Below are 16,954 nucleotides of genomic sequence, written 5' to 3' on the forward strand. Positions count from 1 at the left end.
ATACCTATCATATTCATACGACCGTATGTTTAGGTCCGAGCACTTTTACAAATTGACAACGTACGATCGCTACTTCTTTACCCACTGCCTATAACCACTGACATTCCCTGAATTACACTTTGGTGCTAAACGTGCGGCTAAGAAATTAAAAAGAAAGCAGAGAGCTTTTAATTTTCTTTTTGGGATTTTTTTTGCTCAAATTGGTGTCTATTTAGTGTTCGTGTACGACTTTTACTGTGCGGTGAGAAACGCGAAAGGGCATCACTAAAACCGACTTTGCTAACTTTCTCTGGATTCTATTTAACAGTCTTTTATTTCTTGAGATTTGATTTAGGTTCCTTTAATTCATTTAGGTTTGACAACATGACATGCAGAATTGCGATTCGCAAGTATTCATTCATATTATGTTTGGCTGTTGGTTCAGTTACCATTTATACCTCGGAAGTTATTGGAACTCCTCTGTATTTTGTCAACAAGGAGCTTTATAACAAATATATTGCTTTTACAAAATCATTCGCCGGTATTCTGTTTACCGCTTTGGTCCAGCTTTTTAGTCCGACTCCTGTAACTCTCACCTATGATCCCGAGCTTCGAAATTTGTTTTATTTGGATAGAAATGGTTGCTTGGAAACAATTGCTGCTGAACGCAACATAGTTATCGCAAACCATCAACTTTACTCGGACTGGATGTACGTTTGGTGGTTATCGTACACTGCTAAACAGCATGGTCATGTTTATATTATGTTAAAAAACTCTCTCAAATGGTTGCCAGTTATAGGTTGGGGTATGCAATTGTTTAGATTCATTTTCCTTTCTCGCAAATGGGACAAAGACTACGAGACTATGTCTCGTCATTTCAAGTTCATTCGCAATGTACGTGATTCCGTCAGTCTCATTCTCTTCCCAGAAGGAACCAACTTGGTTGAAAGCACATATCAAAGGAGCAGGGTGTATGCCGATAAAATTGGAGTCAAAATGCCAAAGCATTTAATGCTCCCACGTGTGCGAGGGCTCTTTTATAGTATCAGTCAGCTTCGTGATTCGATGACTTATTTGTACGATTACACATTTTATTTTTCTGATCCCTCTCCTAAGAAATATGCCGCCGATGCTTTCTCTTTACCTAAGCTCTTTTTTGAAGGAGTCCCCATCAAAAGGCTTCATATTCACGTTCGTCGCTTCCCAATTTCGGAAATTCCCACTGAAGAAGATCAGTTTACGGATTGGCTTTATCAAAGATGGTATGAGAAAGATAAACTTATCGATACGCTTCTTGAAACAGGGAATTTTCCGGGCCCTAAGAAATTGCATACGACTGTTCGATTGAAGCACAGACTTGAAATTCTTTCTTTGTTTTCCGTACTTTTCACGTGCATTGTTGCTGGGTTGTTCCTCAAACTATTCATTTCTCACTAGAAAAAACTGTTATTTATACCCATTTCTTTCCATTTCCCTAAACCATATGGTTGAAAAGTTACCCATTTACACTACATAGATTAACTGATTTTCATGAACATTTTTTAACAGATTGCAAACTGGATTTTCAGTGTTAAGGAATTACCGCATACATTGCGGACGATAGTTTTATAGTCATTAGCTTTCTCTTGAGCTTTGAGATTTCGAGATAAATTATTCTGTACACTTTTTCTCCTTACAACCATCCTCTTTGCCTGTAGACGGCCTACAATCTACTGTTTCAAACTATGTCGAAGATAACATAATAACAATAAAATAAATTATGCTAAAAAAAAAATATTATAAATGTGCAAGCAAACAATCCTTTAAATCTTTAGTCCTAAAAGCAGGTATTACGAAACACTCGACCCTTACCACTACTCTAATTCTCAGATTGCAGAGTACGAGTAGGTCCTGGATTTCAGTACCAATTTTTCTCACATACTTCTTCTAAGGTTTCCAAATAATGGGTAGAGACATTTTAATTGGATTTGTTGGCAAGCCCTCCAGTGGTAAATCTACGATGCTGAATGCGTTGACAGATGCCACTGCTAAAACTGGTAATTTCCCTTTTACCACTATTGAGCCAAACCGGGCTATTGGCTATGCTCAAATAGAATGCGCGTGCTCAAGATTTGGACTACAGGACAAATGTAAACCAATTTATGGTGGTTGCAAAAATGGTGTACGTTCAATTCCTATTCAGCTGCTTGATGTAGCTGGTCTTATTCCAGGTGCGCATGCTGGAAAGGGGCTTGGCAATAAATTTTTAGACGATTTACGGCATGCCGATGCTTTGGTCCATGTGGTAGATGTCTCAGGTACTACTGATGCGGAAGGAAAAGTGTGTCGTGGATATGATCCTTCTGTAGATATCGCTTGGTTGTATAAGGAAATAACTGCATGGATCGGAAACAATCTGAGAGAGAAATGGCCTAATATAGTTCGTAGGCATATTGCTACGAAAGCCAATCCTGTCAATACACTACAATCCCAGTTTTCTGGATATGGAAGTACCCCTGCTGTTACAGCTAAAGTCTTAGATTCGCTACATTTAGATACACCTTTGGAGAAATGGGATGATGATACAATTGAAAAAGTGGTTAACAGATTCGTTGATATCAAGTTTCCTACCGTTATTGCTCTTAACAAAATTGATCATCCTGATGCGGATGCAAATATATCTAAAATAGCTAGAAAAGAAGATCCAAATCGACTCGTACTGGCTTCAGCCATATCCGAAGTTTTTCTTCGAAGATTGGCAAAACAGGGGTTTGTTAAGTACGAGGAGGGCTCTGAATTTGTTGATACGCTAGACGATTTTCCTGACTCTGGCTTGAAACCTTTGAGCGAAAATCTTAAAACCCGTATCGCAGACCTCCAAGACATGGTATTATTTCGACACGGTTCAACTGGAGTTTGTAATGTTTTAGCAAAGGCAATGGAACTTTTAAATTTGATTCCAGTTTTTCCCGTTAAAAACGTTCACAATTTTGCAAACTCTCCTAATGAAGGTGTTTTCAGAGATTGCATCTTAGTGAAGCAAGGAACGACTGCTGGACAGGTATCTCAAATGGTATTGGGTGGAGAAGCAATGTCTATTGTGGGTGTAAATGGAAACGTCGGCGAATCTGATGTTATTGTCCCAGGTAAAACGGATATCCTTCACTTTCGATTGCGGAAAGCTGAAGCTTAAGTGATTCATGAAGAAAAGTGGTAAAAGGTCGATTTTGGGAAATATTCAAAATAGTTTTGTATAGATGTTAATAAACAATACTATGTCTAAAAATTAATTTGGTTAGTTTAAAACTTCCGAAGAGCTAACTCAACAAATTACGTCTACAATGTCTGGCTGTACTTTCTCCACTATGTATTACATTGACTAAATTTTAAAACCATAGTTTAGGTACTTGTATATTTGAAATAAAGAGTCGAAATCTTGTAAACCCATGTGTAAAAAAACACGTTTGTGTGCAAAGTATCACCTCATGTAATGTAAGCCCATATCTTGCATTAGCAAAGATAAAATCGTTAATTCAGTTAAAATAAATTAATCCATAATATGATAAATTCAAGCAGAAGCTTAGGCGATAACACAACCCTTTCCATCACCAGGAGGGGAAGGATTTGCTTGTTTTTCAATTTCGCTGATAATTAGCTCGAATGCTCGAGCAACATTTTCGTTATGGCGAGCTGAAGCTTCTGTCCATGCACATTTCCATTCATTGGCCAATGCTTTTCCCTCTTCAGCGGTAACAGCACGCTGCATATGCAAGTCGCTCTTATTGCCAACAACCACAATGGGGACCCACTCAGTACCCTTAATAGCAAGTAGGTTAGTAAAAAATTTAAAAATTCTAATAATTTGACATACAGTGTGATTCAATATCTTGTCACGAACTATTTTAACCATCTCAAAAGAAGATTTGCTAGTAATGCTGTAAACGAGTACATAGCCATGGATTCCAATGGAATGCTTAGAATTTAAGATACTGTATTCATCTTGACCAGCCGTATCGATAATTTCAGTAGCAAATTCTTGACCCTTATACTTGATGTTCTTGCTGAATGTATTTTCAATAGTTGGATAATACGATTCAACGAAATGGTTTTCAACATATTGCACCGTTAAACTATTTAAAAAAAATGGTTAGTAAACCTATTTGCGCATAAACTTCAATCAAACGCTTACCTGGACTTTCCAACAGAACGACTGCCAAGAACAGCAATTCTACGAGATTTAATAGGAGCCATTGTTTAAATTAGAAAATTTCAAGATTATAATATTTAAAAAGGCAAATTATTAACTATAGAGTGATCGTAAAAAAAAGTGAGTGAAAGCAACGATGTTGTGGATGTCACGTTCCCAGCGCGCCGCAAAGGTCATTTTACCAAGTCACTGCGCAAGTAGTCTTGCAACGATTTATGTAGTTCATCAATTATAGAAACAATGGCTAGTCCATTAGAACCCATCATCATTAATTCCTCTTTCAATTTCAAATGAAAATTTTTAAATTTATGTAGAGATTCGTAAAACTGAGATATCAAAGGCTTGAGTTGGGCAAACGCTTTGGGATCATTTAAAAAGCAATGGCTTAAAATCATTACGACATATCCACTAATTTCTACGATACTTTCCTACATTTGTTAGAAATGTCTTACAACAGAAGTAGTACAACTTACGTTCTTTTGATAAAACGAAATGAGGACATCGAGTGCTGAAGCTCCGAAAGAAACTAAATAGAATTAGTAAAAATATTAATAAAAGGAACTTACCTTCAACATGAGTGATAGTTTGAATAAACTCATGAGATTCCTCAACTAGCCCTAGTAAAAGACCAAGGATTAAGATAATTAGTTCTCGTGTAGTTTCATCATCGGACGAAAAATTAGAAAACTTTTGTAAAATTTTATAAGCAAACAATGGGACTTCTGATTTAGAAACCGCTAACGCATGATCACTGTTAGAATTAACTGTTTGAATCAAAGTACGCAACAATTTTTCACTGCATGCATGGACAACTGTATCGTCAATTTTTGGTGAATTTGTTTCATTGTGTTCATCAATTAAAATTTGTAACTTTGAGGATAAGATCTGTGAAACCTTCTGAATCTTTTCTGATCCCTGGAAATCCGTAAATTTTTCTAAAGAACTACAAAGTGCATGAAGTAAGAAGTTATTGCTTCCATCGTTTTCCTTCAAGATGGGGTAGGATTTTTCTATTAAAAGATTGATTAATTCGGTAAACAACTCGCTTTCCGCAAAAACTCCCGAGGACGTCTTCATAAGAGCGATAGCTGCAAGACTGATAGAATCAGAAGAAGCAAGAGACTCATTGCTAAAACTAAAAGTAAGCTCTGCCTTTATAACGAATTCTTGAACGGCTCCCTTTACACTTTTTGGTAAGCTTTTTGCCAAAATTGAAACCGGTACCTGCGGTTCTAAAGTAATAGCCGTTTGCAAAAGAAGTTTAACATTGTTTGAGTAAGCATCAAGCAAGGAACTCATGCAATCCATTTCATTAGCCATAGTTGCAAATATATAAATCTGCAAAAAAGTGTGTAAAGTATCTTTAGGATCAATTTCTTCAAATATTCGCAAGAAGACATCCCGTATCGACTTTAAGCATAAACGAAATGAATTGTCAAACATTTTTTCAGCGATTCCTATTAAACTCAAATAGCGAGAAGCAGAAGAGTTACCTGAGAAAGTCACTCCGTCCACTAAGTATTCAATTTCATCAACGATCCTTTGCTGCTCTCCAGCAAAGCGAAGTTCATGTATACTTTTCATTTGAATTTCATCATCTTCTGATACGTCTTCCTCTATCAAAAAAGCACGTTCTGTACCAATAGTATGGTTGGTTGAATCCAATTCTCGACCAGAGGATACTTCACGGGGTACAATTGGCTGAGTATCTAATCCTTCCTCCATCAAATACGATCTTTGTTCCCGATAGGTAGTGGAAGAATGGTTTGCGGAAGCATCAATACTACTACAGCTCGCGGACCTTTCCAGTCCTGTCTTATGAGAACCGTACTTTGAATTCTGAAGTCCATTTCTTAAAATTTGTTTTACCGGTGAAGACGGTAAACTCAAATCAGGATTACTAACGACCCTTTGCTTTTTATGCAGTCGTTTAGACACGGTCTGTCCTGGCGAGCGCTTTTGCTTGTTTAACTCTGAAACTGTCACGTCTAAAAAGTTCCAAACTTCCGATTCCGAAGAAATTCTCTTCAAACCATTATCTTTTTCCTTACATTTTCCTCTTTTCATTTCAAGGTTTCTTCAATCCGCCTGGCTTGACATCGATTCTTTACAAAAATGGAGGAACACGGTCGTACCAACTCACAATGTAGCTTGTCGAGTGAGTGAAAACCTTCGAAAATAGAGCTTAATAACTTCTTGAGCAAAGAAAAAAGAAAATAGGGTCCTTGATGAGAAATTCGTTTTTTATACTCAGTAATTTTAGAATCGTTTTTCTATTTGTACTTGGTTGATTTCAATCGGTCCTTATAGATATTTGAGTCACATTGTTACTCTACCCAGTATAAATAGAAAAGACTTAGTCGATAGAAATCATACAGGGCATCTTTTTATTCATTTATTATAGCAACTTATCCACTGATAGTAAAAAAGTTAACTAAAAGTTTTGAATTCGTACAACTTATGGAAGACCATAAGTGGACGAGTGGCTATTTGACACAAGTTTGTTTTCAGAGAGCCTGAACTTGGTGCAACACCTTTATTATACAGAAATCATTGTGACATGTAACATATTATTGAAAATTTCGACAACGAACAACTCAATAATATCTCGCAGAGCAAAGGAGTTATTCAAAATTTATATAACGATGCATCCTGTAATAATTTTAAACTCGTATAAGAGATTCTATAAAAACTTCGGAAAATGAAAAGCTGTAGTTAAAAAATTGTTTTGTGAATTTTGTACAAGTGTTGGAACTTATTTATTCAATATAATCTACTGAATCATATAGGCTAAGTAAGACATAAACTGATTAGTCGGACAAATGTGAACTAGTTAGCAAGCGCGACACGATAGCTACGCGACGCGTCAACAAACGCGACACGCTCAAATTTAATATAACCCTCGATATAAATGAAATGTCGCGCCCTATATAGTCACGACAACAATATCCTTATTTTTGGATTTTGTGTTCAAATCATGAGCGCTGGATCGCAAACAAAATTGAACTTCTCTGTCCGTAAAACTCGATCCTCATCAAAAAGGTCGAATGCGGCCATTATTGAGCCACCCAAAAATCCTGAGGATTCTCAAATAATACCAGCTGTTAAAAGGCTGAAAGAGAACTTGGACACTGAGTCTTTAGAACAAAATGAGGTTTTACCCCCAGTTAAAAATGAATCAGTTCTTTTCTTAGAAAAGGTCTTTAATGCAGTCGACATATGTGTAAAATTTCACCTCTCCATCAATACCAAACCAACCTTTGTGCTGTTAGAAAATAAAGTCTCTGGTCTCACCAAAATCTCCTTAAAAATAACTCATCTCGCTCAGATTTTAACCGTATGGCCAGAGTCATTTGCTATTACCCCATGTTTTACTATTCATCAAGGAAAGCGTGTTGCAACATATGAACTGTCATACCCTCGCAATGCGAATCTTCCTGAAGCCTTCTCCCGCTCCATTGAATTTAAACGGAGACTAGAAAAATGGTTGTTAGAGCATTGTTCTGAAACTGAGATTCCTGCTCAACAGTTACAAGCTTTACCCAGTCTATCCAAGAATACTGTTAATGAAAGTTCACTAGTTCGAAAGCTCAATTTGGAGAAATCAACAAGTCGCGAGTTACGTATTCCCACACAAACTCTAGAACCAAAATTCACTACTAACACGGCAAAATATGCTAATGAGTTAGTCTCGTGTAGCATGCTTGACAGTTCGTCCACTTTGTCAAAGTCAGTGAATTCAAAAATCAATTTGAAATCCCATCAAAGTTCTTCATCTGTTCAAAATTCATCGCGTAAGCTAACATCATCTCAGTTAACTTTGAGACAATCTTCTCTGTTCGATCGCGTGCGTAAAAAGCAAAAAGCAATGGAAGCAAAAAAAGCTGAAGAATTTAAAAACAACCTAGTTGTTCATACTCTAGCAAAAGAAAAGGTCTCATTTGTCCGCATTATTGATCTCATTTTTGTTCAGCTTTCCACTTGGCCAACTAAACGATCTTTTTCTATGTCTGAAATTGTGACAAGCATGCAAATGTCGATATCATCAAGCTTATCACCTGACCAGTGTGCCAAAGCAATTGAGTTGCTTTCAAAAGCTTTGCCTGCTTGGTGCACTATCAATCTTCTTGGTAATATTCAAGTAGTCACATTCAGCAGGATTGTTAATGGGAAACCATACTTGCGATCCCAATTAATTGAAGAATTGCAAACAAAGGCTAGCATCACTATTCTTTCAAATTCTTAATTGTAGGCGATGTTTCGAATGACATGCCTAAGATCACCACTGCTGGCAGTGGTTTAACGTTTACTATCTTTTACGATCTATATAATTTCCATCACCAATATTATGATACTATGGAATCTTTCATTAATTTACTTTTGTTATTATGTTTTTGGTTGATTTACTCTTCTAGGTACATGAAATCCGGTTATCCTTTTTAACAAGCTACAAAATTACTTTTTTTTAATAAATAATTATTTCCTTTAAGACCACTTAACCTGCCATAAATCCCAAGTTTTTGTTTTTCTGCGAATACTTTAAATTAACACCCAAACATTGAATAAAATTTTTTGATATTTACCAATTCCAGCGGCAAAGGGTGGCAGTTATTGCTGTAATTAAAAATCTCAAATAAGGCGCCGTTTTTAATAAACAATCTGAGTGAATCATATCGATAATGTAAAGGTTGCTAGTTAGAACACACAAATTGAGGTATAACTCGCACATTAAGATATCATAATCATTGGTCAAGCAGACAACATCTGAAGCATACCAACCAACTCATTTGCCCTTTGAGTAACCGCTACTTCCTGCTCAACTTTTTCACGAAGCTTTGAAATTGCATTTTCCACCATTACGCTGCCCCCAAGAGCAGCTCCGTATATATCTAAAATGGTGCTAGTAACTATACATAAAGTTTCGGAGAAACGAGGGTCTCTTATATATTTTCTTAAGAAGTTTATCAAAGGAGTAAGAGATAAATCATCTCTGTTAGACAATGCAATCCGTAACCCTCCAACATGAAGAAGCTCAATAAGCATAGTTATGATAAGAACAGGTGATCCGTTCTCCAATACCATATCCAAAGCATCAGAGTAACAAAATGATTTTAAAGCTTTGTCGAAAGGACGAAGTCTTTTACGTCTAGCCTCTTCGACATAAAATTCATCGTTCTCGCCCTTATAGATTTGTTTCTTTTTACCTACTACACCAAAAGCACTTCCGACGCCCCCTAAGAAAGGAGTTTTTGAGCTCGTTTGCTTGGTTATACGTCGAGTCCGTTGCGATAATGTACCGTTCGACATACCCACAACTAAATTGCAGCTATCCGGAGAAAGTCCCATAGATAAAATAGGGCCAGAATATTTCATGCCATGGACAACTTTCCAATCGGAGATGTTATAAATTTTCACATGTCCGTCTAAACCACCACTCAAAAGTCTAGTATTCTCGGAGTTCATGGCAAGGCATGTGATACTCTTTTGATGATTAGACAGCTTCTTCGTAGGTGTTTGTCTTCCAGCCACTAAATCCCAAACTTTAATGGATGGTCCACCAGCTGAAATAACAGTGCTACCAGATTGCATTGGAAGCACAACGTCAATCGCTTCACCATGCGAAAAAGACATTACTTCTGGGTCCGCAATTCGAGTATCCCATAAACGAATTGTACCATCATATCCACCACTCACAAGTCTAGTAGCACTCATCCATGAAGCAGTACGAACATAATCTTCATGTCCAGAAAGATCATACTGAACGGCACCAGTTGACAAGTCCCAGACCTTTACAGTTTTGTCATCGGATCCAGAGAGAAACGTGGTATTGGCATAAGGACAAAATTGTGTAACATGAACTGGAAACTGATGAGCGTCTAAAGCACGCAAAATACTCCGAGTTGACAAATCAAATATCTGAAAGTACATTAGCAATCAATGGCAACAAGAAAACCTCTAAAGTAAGTTTAAAGCGTTGACAAACACCGGAAAAATGGTATTTTTTTAGCTATATACTAGCAAATGACAGCTTCAATCAGCTAAACTAAACTAACAAAATTCCATGTGCAGCTTATCAACGTTTTAATTGCAACTATCTTTCAAAGCTTTTGGTAATGTAGACTTACCTGTACAAGTCCTGTAGCATCTCCTGCAAGCAAAAGTTTTCCATCCTTTCTAATGTTACCAGAATATGCGGTATCCTTAAATCGAGCAATTGTTTTTTTAACAGACCTTGAACTAGCTCCATAAATTTGTACACGAGCCCCACTAGTTACTGCAAAGTCATAAGGGGATTCAGCGGAAAAATGAATACTAGTGATAGCACTATATTCCTTGGCAACGACAGGAACCTTGAATGACCGCCAAAATTTATTTTCAGCAGTAACGGGATTAGGTAAAGCAGCAAAACGCTGAGGTTGAAGTCTACCAGCAGGCGCGGACATGATATCCGTATATGTGGTTGCTGAAAAAAGTTAACCAAATGGGTGGGTGGTGTTGGTGGTTGGCAAAGGCAAATTAAACAGCACCGCTGAACGATAGTTAAATCACATTAAATATTAATAACTAAATTTATAGTTTACTACGAGTAATAAAAGTTTAAATAATCATGCATGAACCTCATTTATTGACTGGTAACATCCTTATCATGACGCCGTCTATGAGAAACGTAGAATTCGTTATAATTGAGACGAACGGAAAGAAAGCGCATTTCTGGGTCCTTATGGGAAGCTAATCCATGTAATAATTTTTGAAGTCGAACCTGGAATTCCTCAGTAAAATTTGAGAGTTCATTTTTTATAGGGGTGTATTGAGCTGCCAAAGCATCAGTCGAAATTGGTACATTAATGCGAATTCTATTCGACAGGGAGCAAGAAAAGTTATACAACAACTCAATTGCATCATGAAAGTTTAAGATAACTTTAAGTATATCATGAAGCTGATGAAGGAAGGAATCTTCATTCCTTGACTTACCACCACCCAACAAGCCCTTATGAGTTATACTAGTAACATATTTTTCATGTGCCTCTATATACGTATCCAATGTAGCGTTTGGTTTCTCCATAGCAAGCTGTAATTCTTGCCAACTAATTTCGATAACCTGTTTCCAATGGTTAGTATACAATGCAAAATTGGGTTTTGGTTTTTCGTTACCTCAAAGAGTATATAATATTGAAGTTGACAAACAAAATGAATCATTTCCGCAAGATGACAACTGACAAAATGCCATTCGAATTTTGTGTAATCCAGATTTCTGAAGACATTTCGCTCGCCCAAATTTACTCGCCTCCAGGAATGGGCAAGGGCAAACTCAATTCGTTTCAACCTCCATAAAAAGTTAAATATTTTTAAGTATTGTCTAGAGCAATATGGTGTTATTATTACGTTGATAGGTGAATCAACTTTATACTCCAACGTAAAAACATCCCAACCAGTTTCACCATGTGAAAGCTCCAGAAGCCTAGCATCCAATCTTTTTAATACGTATTCAGGTTCATAAGATGCATTACTTGAACGAATGGCGCTTTCTAAAGAAGCAGTCAAATTGTGTCTGAACAAAGTATTAGCCGGCTGATCCAAAGAATTACCAAGGCTCTCCATTAATAAGTCCACAAAATCACCTTGTCCTAGTAAAAGGTATTTTTTGATAGCCTTTAAATGATCAGTCAAATGAAACACCTCTTCCATCAAGTATACTAAGTGATTAATGGACTCAGTATACGCCTTATCAACCACTGTTTCTAATGAATGAGGGTCTCTATAACTAAGTTTTTTCACTAGCTTCTGGTAATGCTCTTGTGCCCAGTCAAAATCACCACATCCATAACGTGCGAAGTTTAAACTCTTTCCAATCAAAAAGATTTTGTCGACAAGTTCTTCAGAAAGGAAACTTGGTATTAACTCTTTGTCTAAAAAATATTTACCTTTCCAGACGACATCACCTTGCCCTTGATGATCATGGCTTTCACTACCATTTTTTTCTTTAACAAAAAATTCTTGATAAGGGTCGACCAATTCTCCTTTATAAATCCAGTTTTCAATCATTTCGTATAAAGGTCCAGTAATTTCTGTTAGTATTTTATCACTCAATTCTTGTATTAGCGGATCTCCATGCACATTGTATTTCGAAACCACTTGAATCAATCTTTTTTTATTCTCCTGGTTCATATTATCATTAACAACTGAAGACAAAATTCTAAGTTTTAGCTTGGCAACTTGCGTCCAGGCAATGCAACGCCGGATAGTTACCATAGGCTTCTCAAGTGAAGCGTCTGCTCGAATTTGTGAATCCAGAGATGCAATTAACGCAAGGAAATTAGTCAGCTCTTTAGAAATGACCGATTTTAAACTTTGTAAAGCTAAAGACTGATCGTTTATAAATGCTTTACTAACGTTATCACCATCAATGGATTGACTGACCGAAGGATCATAATTGCTGAAAACCTTTAGTTCCTGATATAATAAGCCTGTCTCTGAAAGAGCTCGCATCTGTAAAAGGTATTGGACAGGTATTCTCTTAGACAACAGCGCTAATTCATTTTTAAACTGAACATATTCGGTAGAAATTCCTTGAAGTACGTAAGATATTGAAGACAACAAATCGGCTTCTGTAATCAAAGTATGTTGAACAGAAGAAGTTTCAGTACTACGGTTTAGCCTAGATGAATCATGAGCAATTGAGATAGAACTTTCATTTTCCAATCCTTCATCCCAATCAGTAATTTGGGGGTTTTCAGGAACTTGATCGTAACGTGTCTGACCAAAGTTTGAGGATTCCACTTCTGTTGATGGAATATTGATAGGATTGGAAATAGACTCATCTAATAAATGAGAGGAGACATCTCTTGATGACTGAGAAATAGGAGAGAGCAAGTATAAGAAATAGAGTATTTGAGATTTGTTGTGAATGACCGTTTGACTTTTCAAACGCGAAACTAAGTTAGATAATTTAGAAAATAAAGCATCATTGTTTTCTTCGGGGGGAACTAAAAAACTGTTAATTTTGGTATTTAGACCTTCACATACTTTTTGAATATATTTTGTACAGAATGTCATCAATGTCCAGTTGAAAAGTATCAGGAGAAATGCTAACAGTTAGCATGATCATTTACACGAAATTAGCTTACGAGTGAATTATTTCCTGAAAGAAAGACACGATCGTTTCAATTGTGTAAGGGACAGAAGGGTTTTTGGAGTTCTGTAAATACTTGTCCGCCAGACGTGATAATGCAGTTTTCACATGAATCTCCGACATTTGAGAACTTCAAATGACGAAAGTATTTTTTTTATTTTTGAATTAAAATAGAGAAATACAAGTATTGATCGTTAACTCAAAATCTTAAAGCCATTGACAAAGTACACGCCGAAGTCGCGGTCAGGAAATAATGGTTAGATGAATTTACGCATACACCTATTTTTACTAGTGATTTTTTTTTAAATTAAATGATTGATTTTATTTCAAAAAGATTGAAATTAAAAATATTAATGCACATTAGATTAGAAATTCAGAATCTCGTTCAACGATATTGGTTTTCTCACAGCATTGGAAAACCCATCGTGAAATTTGATATTGATTGCATGCTTGATGGAAACTGGATGATCTCCTGTATTCAAAGCTGCATTATTCGATGTAACTGCTTCAGATTTTGGTTCAGAAATGATACGGCCAAAAAAATCTCTCTTAATTGCTTTTCCGGAATTAAAATCTTTGCGCTTTCTTGAAGAATTCGAAGAAGTGGGGTTGTCCGTTAGGGTTTGTTTTTTAATGTCTGCGAGCCTTTTCTTGAGCAGTTCCTGAGATAGCATTTGACGAACAGAATATGAACTTGTAGGTGCGTCCCAAACCAATTCATCCAAAGGTCTGTCAACGTTAGCTATTACTAGAAAGAAATAAAAATATTGGAACTTACGGCTCAAGCCTATACACATAGTTGCCATCTCCAACGGGAAGCTGTTGGAAACGCAAATTATAATGATTTAAAATGTTAATCGCATGCTCAATTTTAGAAGGTAAAGCGCTCCTTGGCATAGAATCTTCTTTCTATAAAAAGTTAGTAAATTAAAAAAATATTGTTTCACGCAATTTTTTTTTTTTTTTTTTTTAAAATATATAGACCTTACCTGTTTTAGTGTAGGATTTATGGTAATTAAAATTGTACGGATAAGTTCCAAAAGAATTGATCTTTCTCCATGCATTTGATTTTCATAAGCATTTAGCGTCGATATGAATGAATCCAATATTTCTTTGCGAGTACGATAAAGTTTTAAAGCTTCCAAATCACTTCTGGGAGGATGCGGAAGGCGGCACTTTTCAGGAGTTGCATACAAATAATGAAAATGAATAATGGAATAAGGTATGTACCTCCATAACTCATAATTTCCCTTATAACATTGTGAATGAAGTTGGTCGAAAAAGTAAAGCCACTCGCTTGTCAAAGCAGGTTTAGAAAGTAAGCTATCAGTAAAAGGAAGATCTAAGTATGTATGAAAACAATTCATCAAGACTGATTCAGAATCATTAGCTCCATCAATCCTTGCAAGGAGGGCGTCCAAATGTGAGTAAGTAGGTTGCGATGCTTCAATTGCACGTATTTGTTTATTATCAAGTTGTAAAAAAAGAGATTGGATTAAACTAGAAGTACTAAAAGAATTACTTTTTGGTTGCAAAAGCTTTATGGTCTCAGAATCTATACGTTTGTTATTTAAAGACAAAAGTTGTAAACTGTTGATACAGCTTCGAATGTCAGAATTATAGATATCTGTCAGCAAAGTCAAAGAGCGGCTGTCAACAGCTATATTTTCATTTCGGCAAATAGTCCTTAAACGACCGACAAGAGATGCTTGAGGAGGTGGTCGAAAATATATTATTTGAGCATATGGTCGCAGAGGTCGAAGTGCTGGAGTATATAAGTCATTACAAATGCAAATAATGGGACGACAAAGTTTCTTAAACTTTTTCTTTTTCTTTGAATTACCAGCTTGAGAATACTCAGTCGCTTTTTCGTCACTCTCTAATAAACTCAAAAGTGCTCGTACGAATGCAGGATCACCTCCGTCAATTTCATCAACTATAACACATGTAGGTTGAGATGACAAGGCTGAATGATTGCTAATGGCAGAGGATACCTTTTCATGAACCGTATGAGCAGTACGATCATCACTAGCATTTATTTCCAAAACTTTGTATCCAGCCTGATGAGCAATAACATGAGCCAAAGTCGTTTTACCTGCACCTGCCAGTCCAGTCAGCATCATAATCCGTTTATCAGGTCTATCACTATCAGAAGTGATATTAGTAAATCTGGGGTTAAAACGCATACTCTTTGAGGGCTGTAATCGAGATTTTCCAAACACACAAGGATCCCAAGCTTTTATCCAATGCATAGCAGCTCTATGGACGCGTTCATCTCCTAGTAAGTCCCGAAAAAGTTGAGGACGATATGTATCAACCCAAAGCTTCTGTGATTGGGGTTTTGTAGTACAATTCGTTATCTGCAAAGAATCAAGTTTTTCGGTCTTTAAAGCGACAGACTTCTCTTTAGATACGATCAAAAAATTTTCTGACCATATACGAACAGAATTCAAAAGATCCTGATTAAAATCCTTTCCAATTTCATTGACTTGGGAAATTTCGTCAGCTAACCTTTTTGGTTGCAGTAAAAGACCGTCAGAATGTCGATTCTTCTTTTTCGGAAAGTATATAATTTTACCAGAAGAAGTGCGAGCAGATATTTTAGGACCAGAAAACGACGAACCTTCATCAAGCTCAATCTTTGAAAAAAAAGGCAAAGAAACACGTTGGGAATTTTTAGAAGCGGATAATTTTTGGTCTAGGGAATTATCATTAACTGCACCATTTACATCGTTTTCAAAAGAAAATAAGGATAATGCATCATCTTTCAATGGAGTTACTGTATTGTTTGTTTGCGATTGTTCAGCATCTATATGTAATACCGAGGTTCGCCCTGTGGAAAATAATACATTGGAATCTTGATTTTCTTTTTCAAAATTAACTGGAGAACCCTTTTCAGAAGTTTTTGTATGCGAATTGTAATTCCTGAAAAGTAGATTGGAATCTCGTGGAAAAGCTGCAGCATTAGAAATATCCAAATCAATAGAGGGCATATCAATATCCATAGACTCTTCAAGCCCCATCTTTGGATTAGCAGACGTATTGGGATAACGGTAATCAGTTTGCGGCGCGTGCCTCTGATTTATTGTCTCGTCCTCACTTATGTCAGTATCAATTGCTGCATTGTCAGAACTATATAAATCCAGTGTAGAAGGGATATCATCACCGTTCCTTGTAGGAGAACCTACAGGCTGTGAACTATGAAATAAATCATTTGGTATTGATCGATGTTCAAGGTTTTCTAAAGCATTCGCGTTTCGCAATTCTAGTAAATAATTTTCCTCATCTTCAAAACTCTCATAATTCTTTCCATAAGGAACGTTTTGCTCCGCTACCAAAAGCTTCTCCAAATCATCCTCATTTGGAATCGAATCCATATGAGTTGGAAATCCAAATTTTCAAATGGAACATGTAACAATTATGAATACTGAAAGACATCGTACATCCGAATTTTTTATAAGCAATTACCCCGTGTGCGTTGCAATGCATTATATGCTTGGAGAGTAAACAAAGCTTTCACTTTGGTTTTTTATGTGGTAATTTCAAGTAATTTTAAGAAAAGAAAACTGTTGAAGAATATTTATTTAATGCTTATTTTATTTTTCTGTCTGTTAATGTCTGATATGAATTTTAATGAAACTCATACCGTGTGCGGAGCC

The 16,954-nt window shown here is 36.4% G+C and overlaps 8 protein-coding genes and 5 long non-coding RNA genes across 13 annotated transcripts; 6 read left to right on the top strand and 7 right to left on the bottom strand.

Annotated features, from left to right (window-relative positions):
- Positions 1–34: 34 nt before the first annotated feature.
- SPOM_SPNCRNA.4733 lies at positions 35–626 on the bottom strand. The gene has a single exon (NR_194090.1). It is a non-coding gene; the product is annotated as a non-coding RNA (long non-coding RNA).
- On the top strand, positions 364–1,852 carry mlg1 (1-acylglycerol-3-phosphate acyltransferase; the record flags this gene model as incomplete). The annotated part of the gene is made up of 1 exon (NM_001021099.3): positions 364–1,852. One exon carries the CDS (start codon positions 364–366, stop codon positions 1,414–1,416), a length of 1,053 nt encoding a protein of 350 aa, NP_595192.1. The 3' UTR covers positions 1,417–1,852.
- On the bottom strand, positions 1,743–3,428 carry SPOM_SPNCRNA.1363. Its single transcript, NR_150239.1, has one exon. It is a non-coding gene; the product is annotated as a non-coding RNA (long non-coding RNA).
- Positions 1,829–3,399, top strand: SPOM_SPBC428.15 (Obg-like ATPase). The gene has a single exon (NM_001021100.3). The coding sequence runs from the start codon at positions 1,922–1,924 to the stop codon at positions 3,149–3,151; it is 1,230 nt and encodes a 409-aa protein (NP_595193.1). The 5' UTR covers positions 1,829–1,921; the 3' UTR covers positions 3,152–3,399.
- rhb1 (Rheb GTPase Rhb1) lies at positions 3,382–4,209 on the bottom strand (the record flags this gene model as incomplete). Its single annotated transcript, NM_001021101.3, has 3 exons — positions 3,382–3,775; positions 3,830–4,088; positions 4,148–4,209. The coding sequence occupies 3 exons, from the start codon at positions 4,207–4,209 to the stop codon at positions 3,539–3,541; spliced, it is 558 nt and encodes a 185-aa protein (NP_595194.1). The 3' UTR covers positions 3,382–3,538.
- SPOM_SPNCRNA.4734 lies at positions 3,837–4,722 on the top strand. Its single transcript, NR_194091.1, has one exon. It is a non-coding gene; the product is annotated as a non-coding RNA (long non-coding RNA).
- wpl1 (WAPL family protein) lies at positions 4,286–6,440 on the bottom strand. Its single transcript, NM_001021102.3, has 3 exons — positions 4,732–6,440; positions 4,639–4,691; positions 4,286–4,593 (listed from the first exon to the last, which is right to left on the bottom strand). Exons 1-3 carry the CDS (start codon positions 6,230–6,232, stop codon positions 4,339–4,341), a joined length of 1,809 nt encoding a protein of 602 aa, NP_595195.1. The 5' UTR covers positions 6,233–6,440; the 3' UTR covers positions 4,286–4,338.
- Positions 6,441–7,103: 663 nt separating this feature from the next.
- cdt1 (DNA replication licensing factor Cdt1) lies at positions 7,104–8,450 on the top strand. Its single transcript, NM_001021103.3, has one exon. The coding sequence runs from the start codon at positions 7,143–7,145 to the stop codon at positions 8,409–8,411; it is 1,269 nt and encodes a 422-aa protein (NP_595196.2). The 5' UTR covers positions 7,104–7,142; the 3' UTR covers positions 8,412–8,450.
- A 174-nt stretch (positions 8,451–8,624) lies between these two features.
- Positions 8,625–10,630, bottom strand: utp15 (U3 snoRNP protein Utp15). The gene is made up of 2 exons (NM_001021104.3): positions 10,291–10,630; positions 8,625–10,081 (listed from the first exon to the last, which is right to left on the bottom strand). Exons 1-2 carry the CDS (start codon positions 10,606–10,608, stop codon positions 8,915–8,917), a joined length of 1,485 nt encoding a protein of 494 aa, NP_595197.1. The 5' UTR covers positions 10,609–10,630; the 3' UTR covers positions 8,625–8,914.
- On the top strand, positions 8,772–14,503 carry SPOM_SPNCRNA.4735. Its single transcript, NR_194092.1, has one exon. It is a non-coding gene; the product is annotated as a non-coding RNA (long non-coding RNA).
- On the bottom strand, positions 10,660–13,540 carry alp6 (gamma tubulin complex GCP3 subunit Alp6). The gene is made up of 4 exons (NM_001355840.2): positions 13,291–13,540; positions 13,190–13,251; positions 11,318–13,149; positions 10,660–11,264 (listed from the first exon to the last, which is right to left on the bottom strand). The coding sequence occupies exons 1-4, from the start codon at positions 13,416–13,418 to the stop codon at positions 10,788–10,790; spliced, it is 2,499 nt and encodes an 832-aa protein (NP_001342778.1). The 5' UTR covers positions 13,419–13,540; the 3' UTR covers positions 10,660–10,787.
- On the bottom strand, positions 13,590–16,679 carry ctf18 (Ctf18 RFC-like complex subunit Ctf18). Its single transcript, NM_001021106.3, has 3 exons — positions 14,285–16,679; positions 14,074–14,204; positions 13,590–14,024 (listed from the first exon to the last, which is right to left on the bottom strand). Exons 1-3 carry the CDS (start codon positions 16,670–16,672, stop codon positions 13,661–13,663), a joined length of 2,883 nt encoding a protein of 960 aa, NP_595200.1. The 5' UTR covers positions 16,673–16,679; the 3' UTR covers positions 13,590–13,660.
- Positions 15,729–16,760, top strand: SPOM_SPNCRNA.4736. The gene has a single exon (NR_194093.1). It is a non-coding gene; the product is annotated as a non-coding RNA (long non-coding RNA).
- Positions 16,761–16,954: the final 194 nt, after the last annotated feature.

This window comes from Schizosaccharomyces pombe (assembly GCF_000002945.2).
Source record: "Schizosaccharomyces pombe strain 972h- genome assembly, chromosome: II".
Classification (NCBI taxonomy): Eukaryota; Fungi; Ascomycota; class Schizosaccharomycetes; order Schizosaccharomycetales; family Schizosaccharomycetaceae; genus Schizosaccharomyces; species Schizosaccharomyces pombe.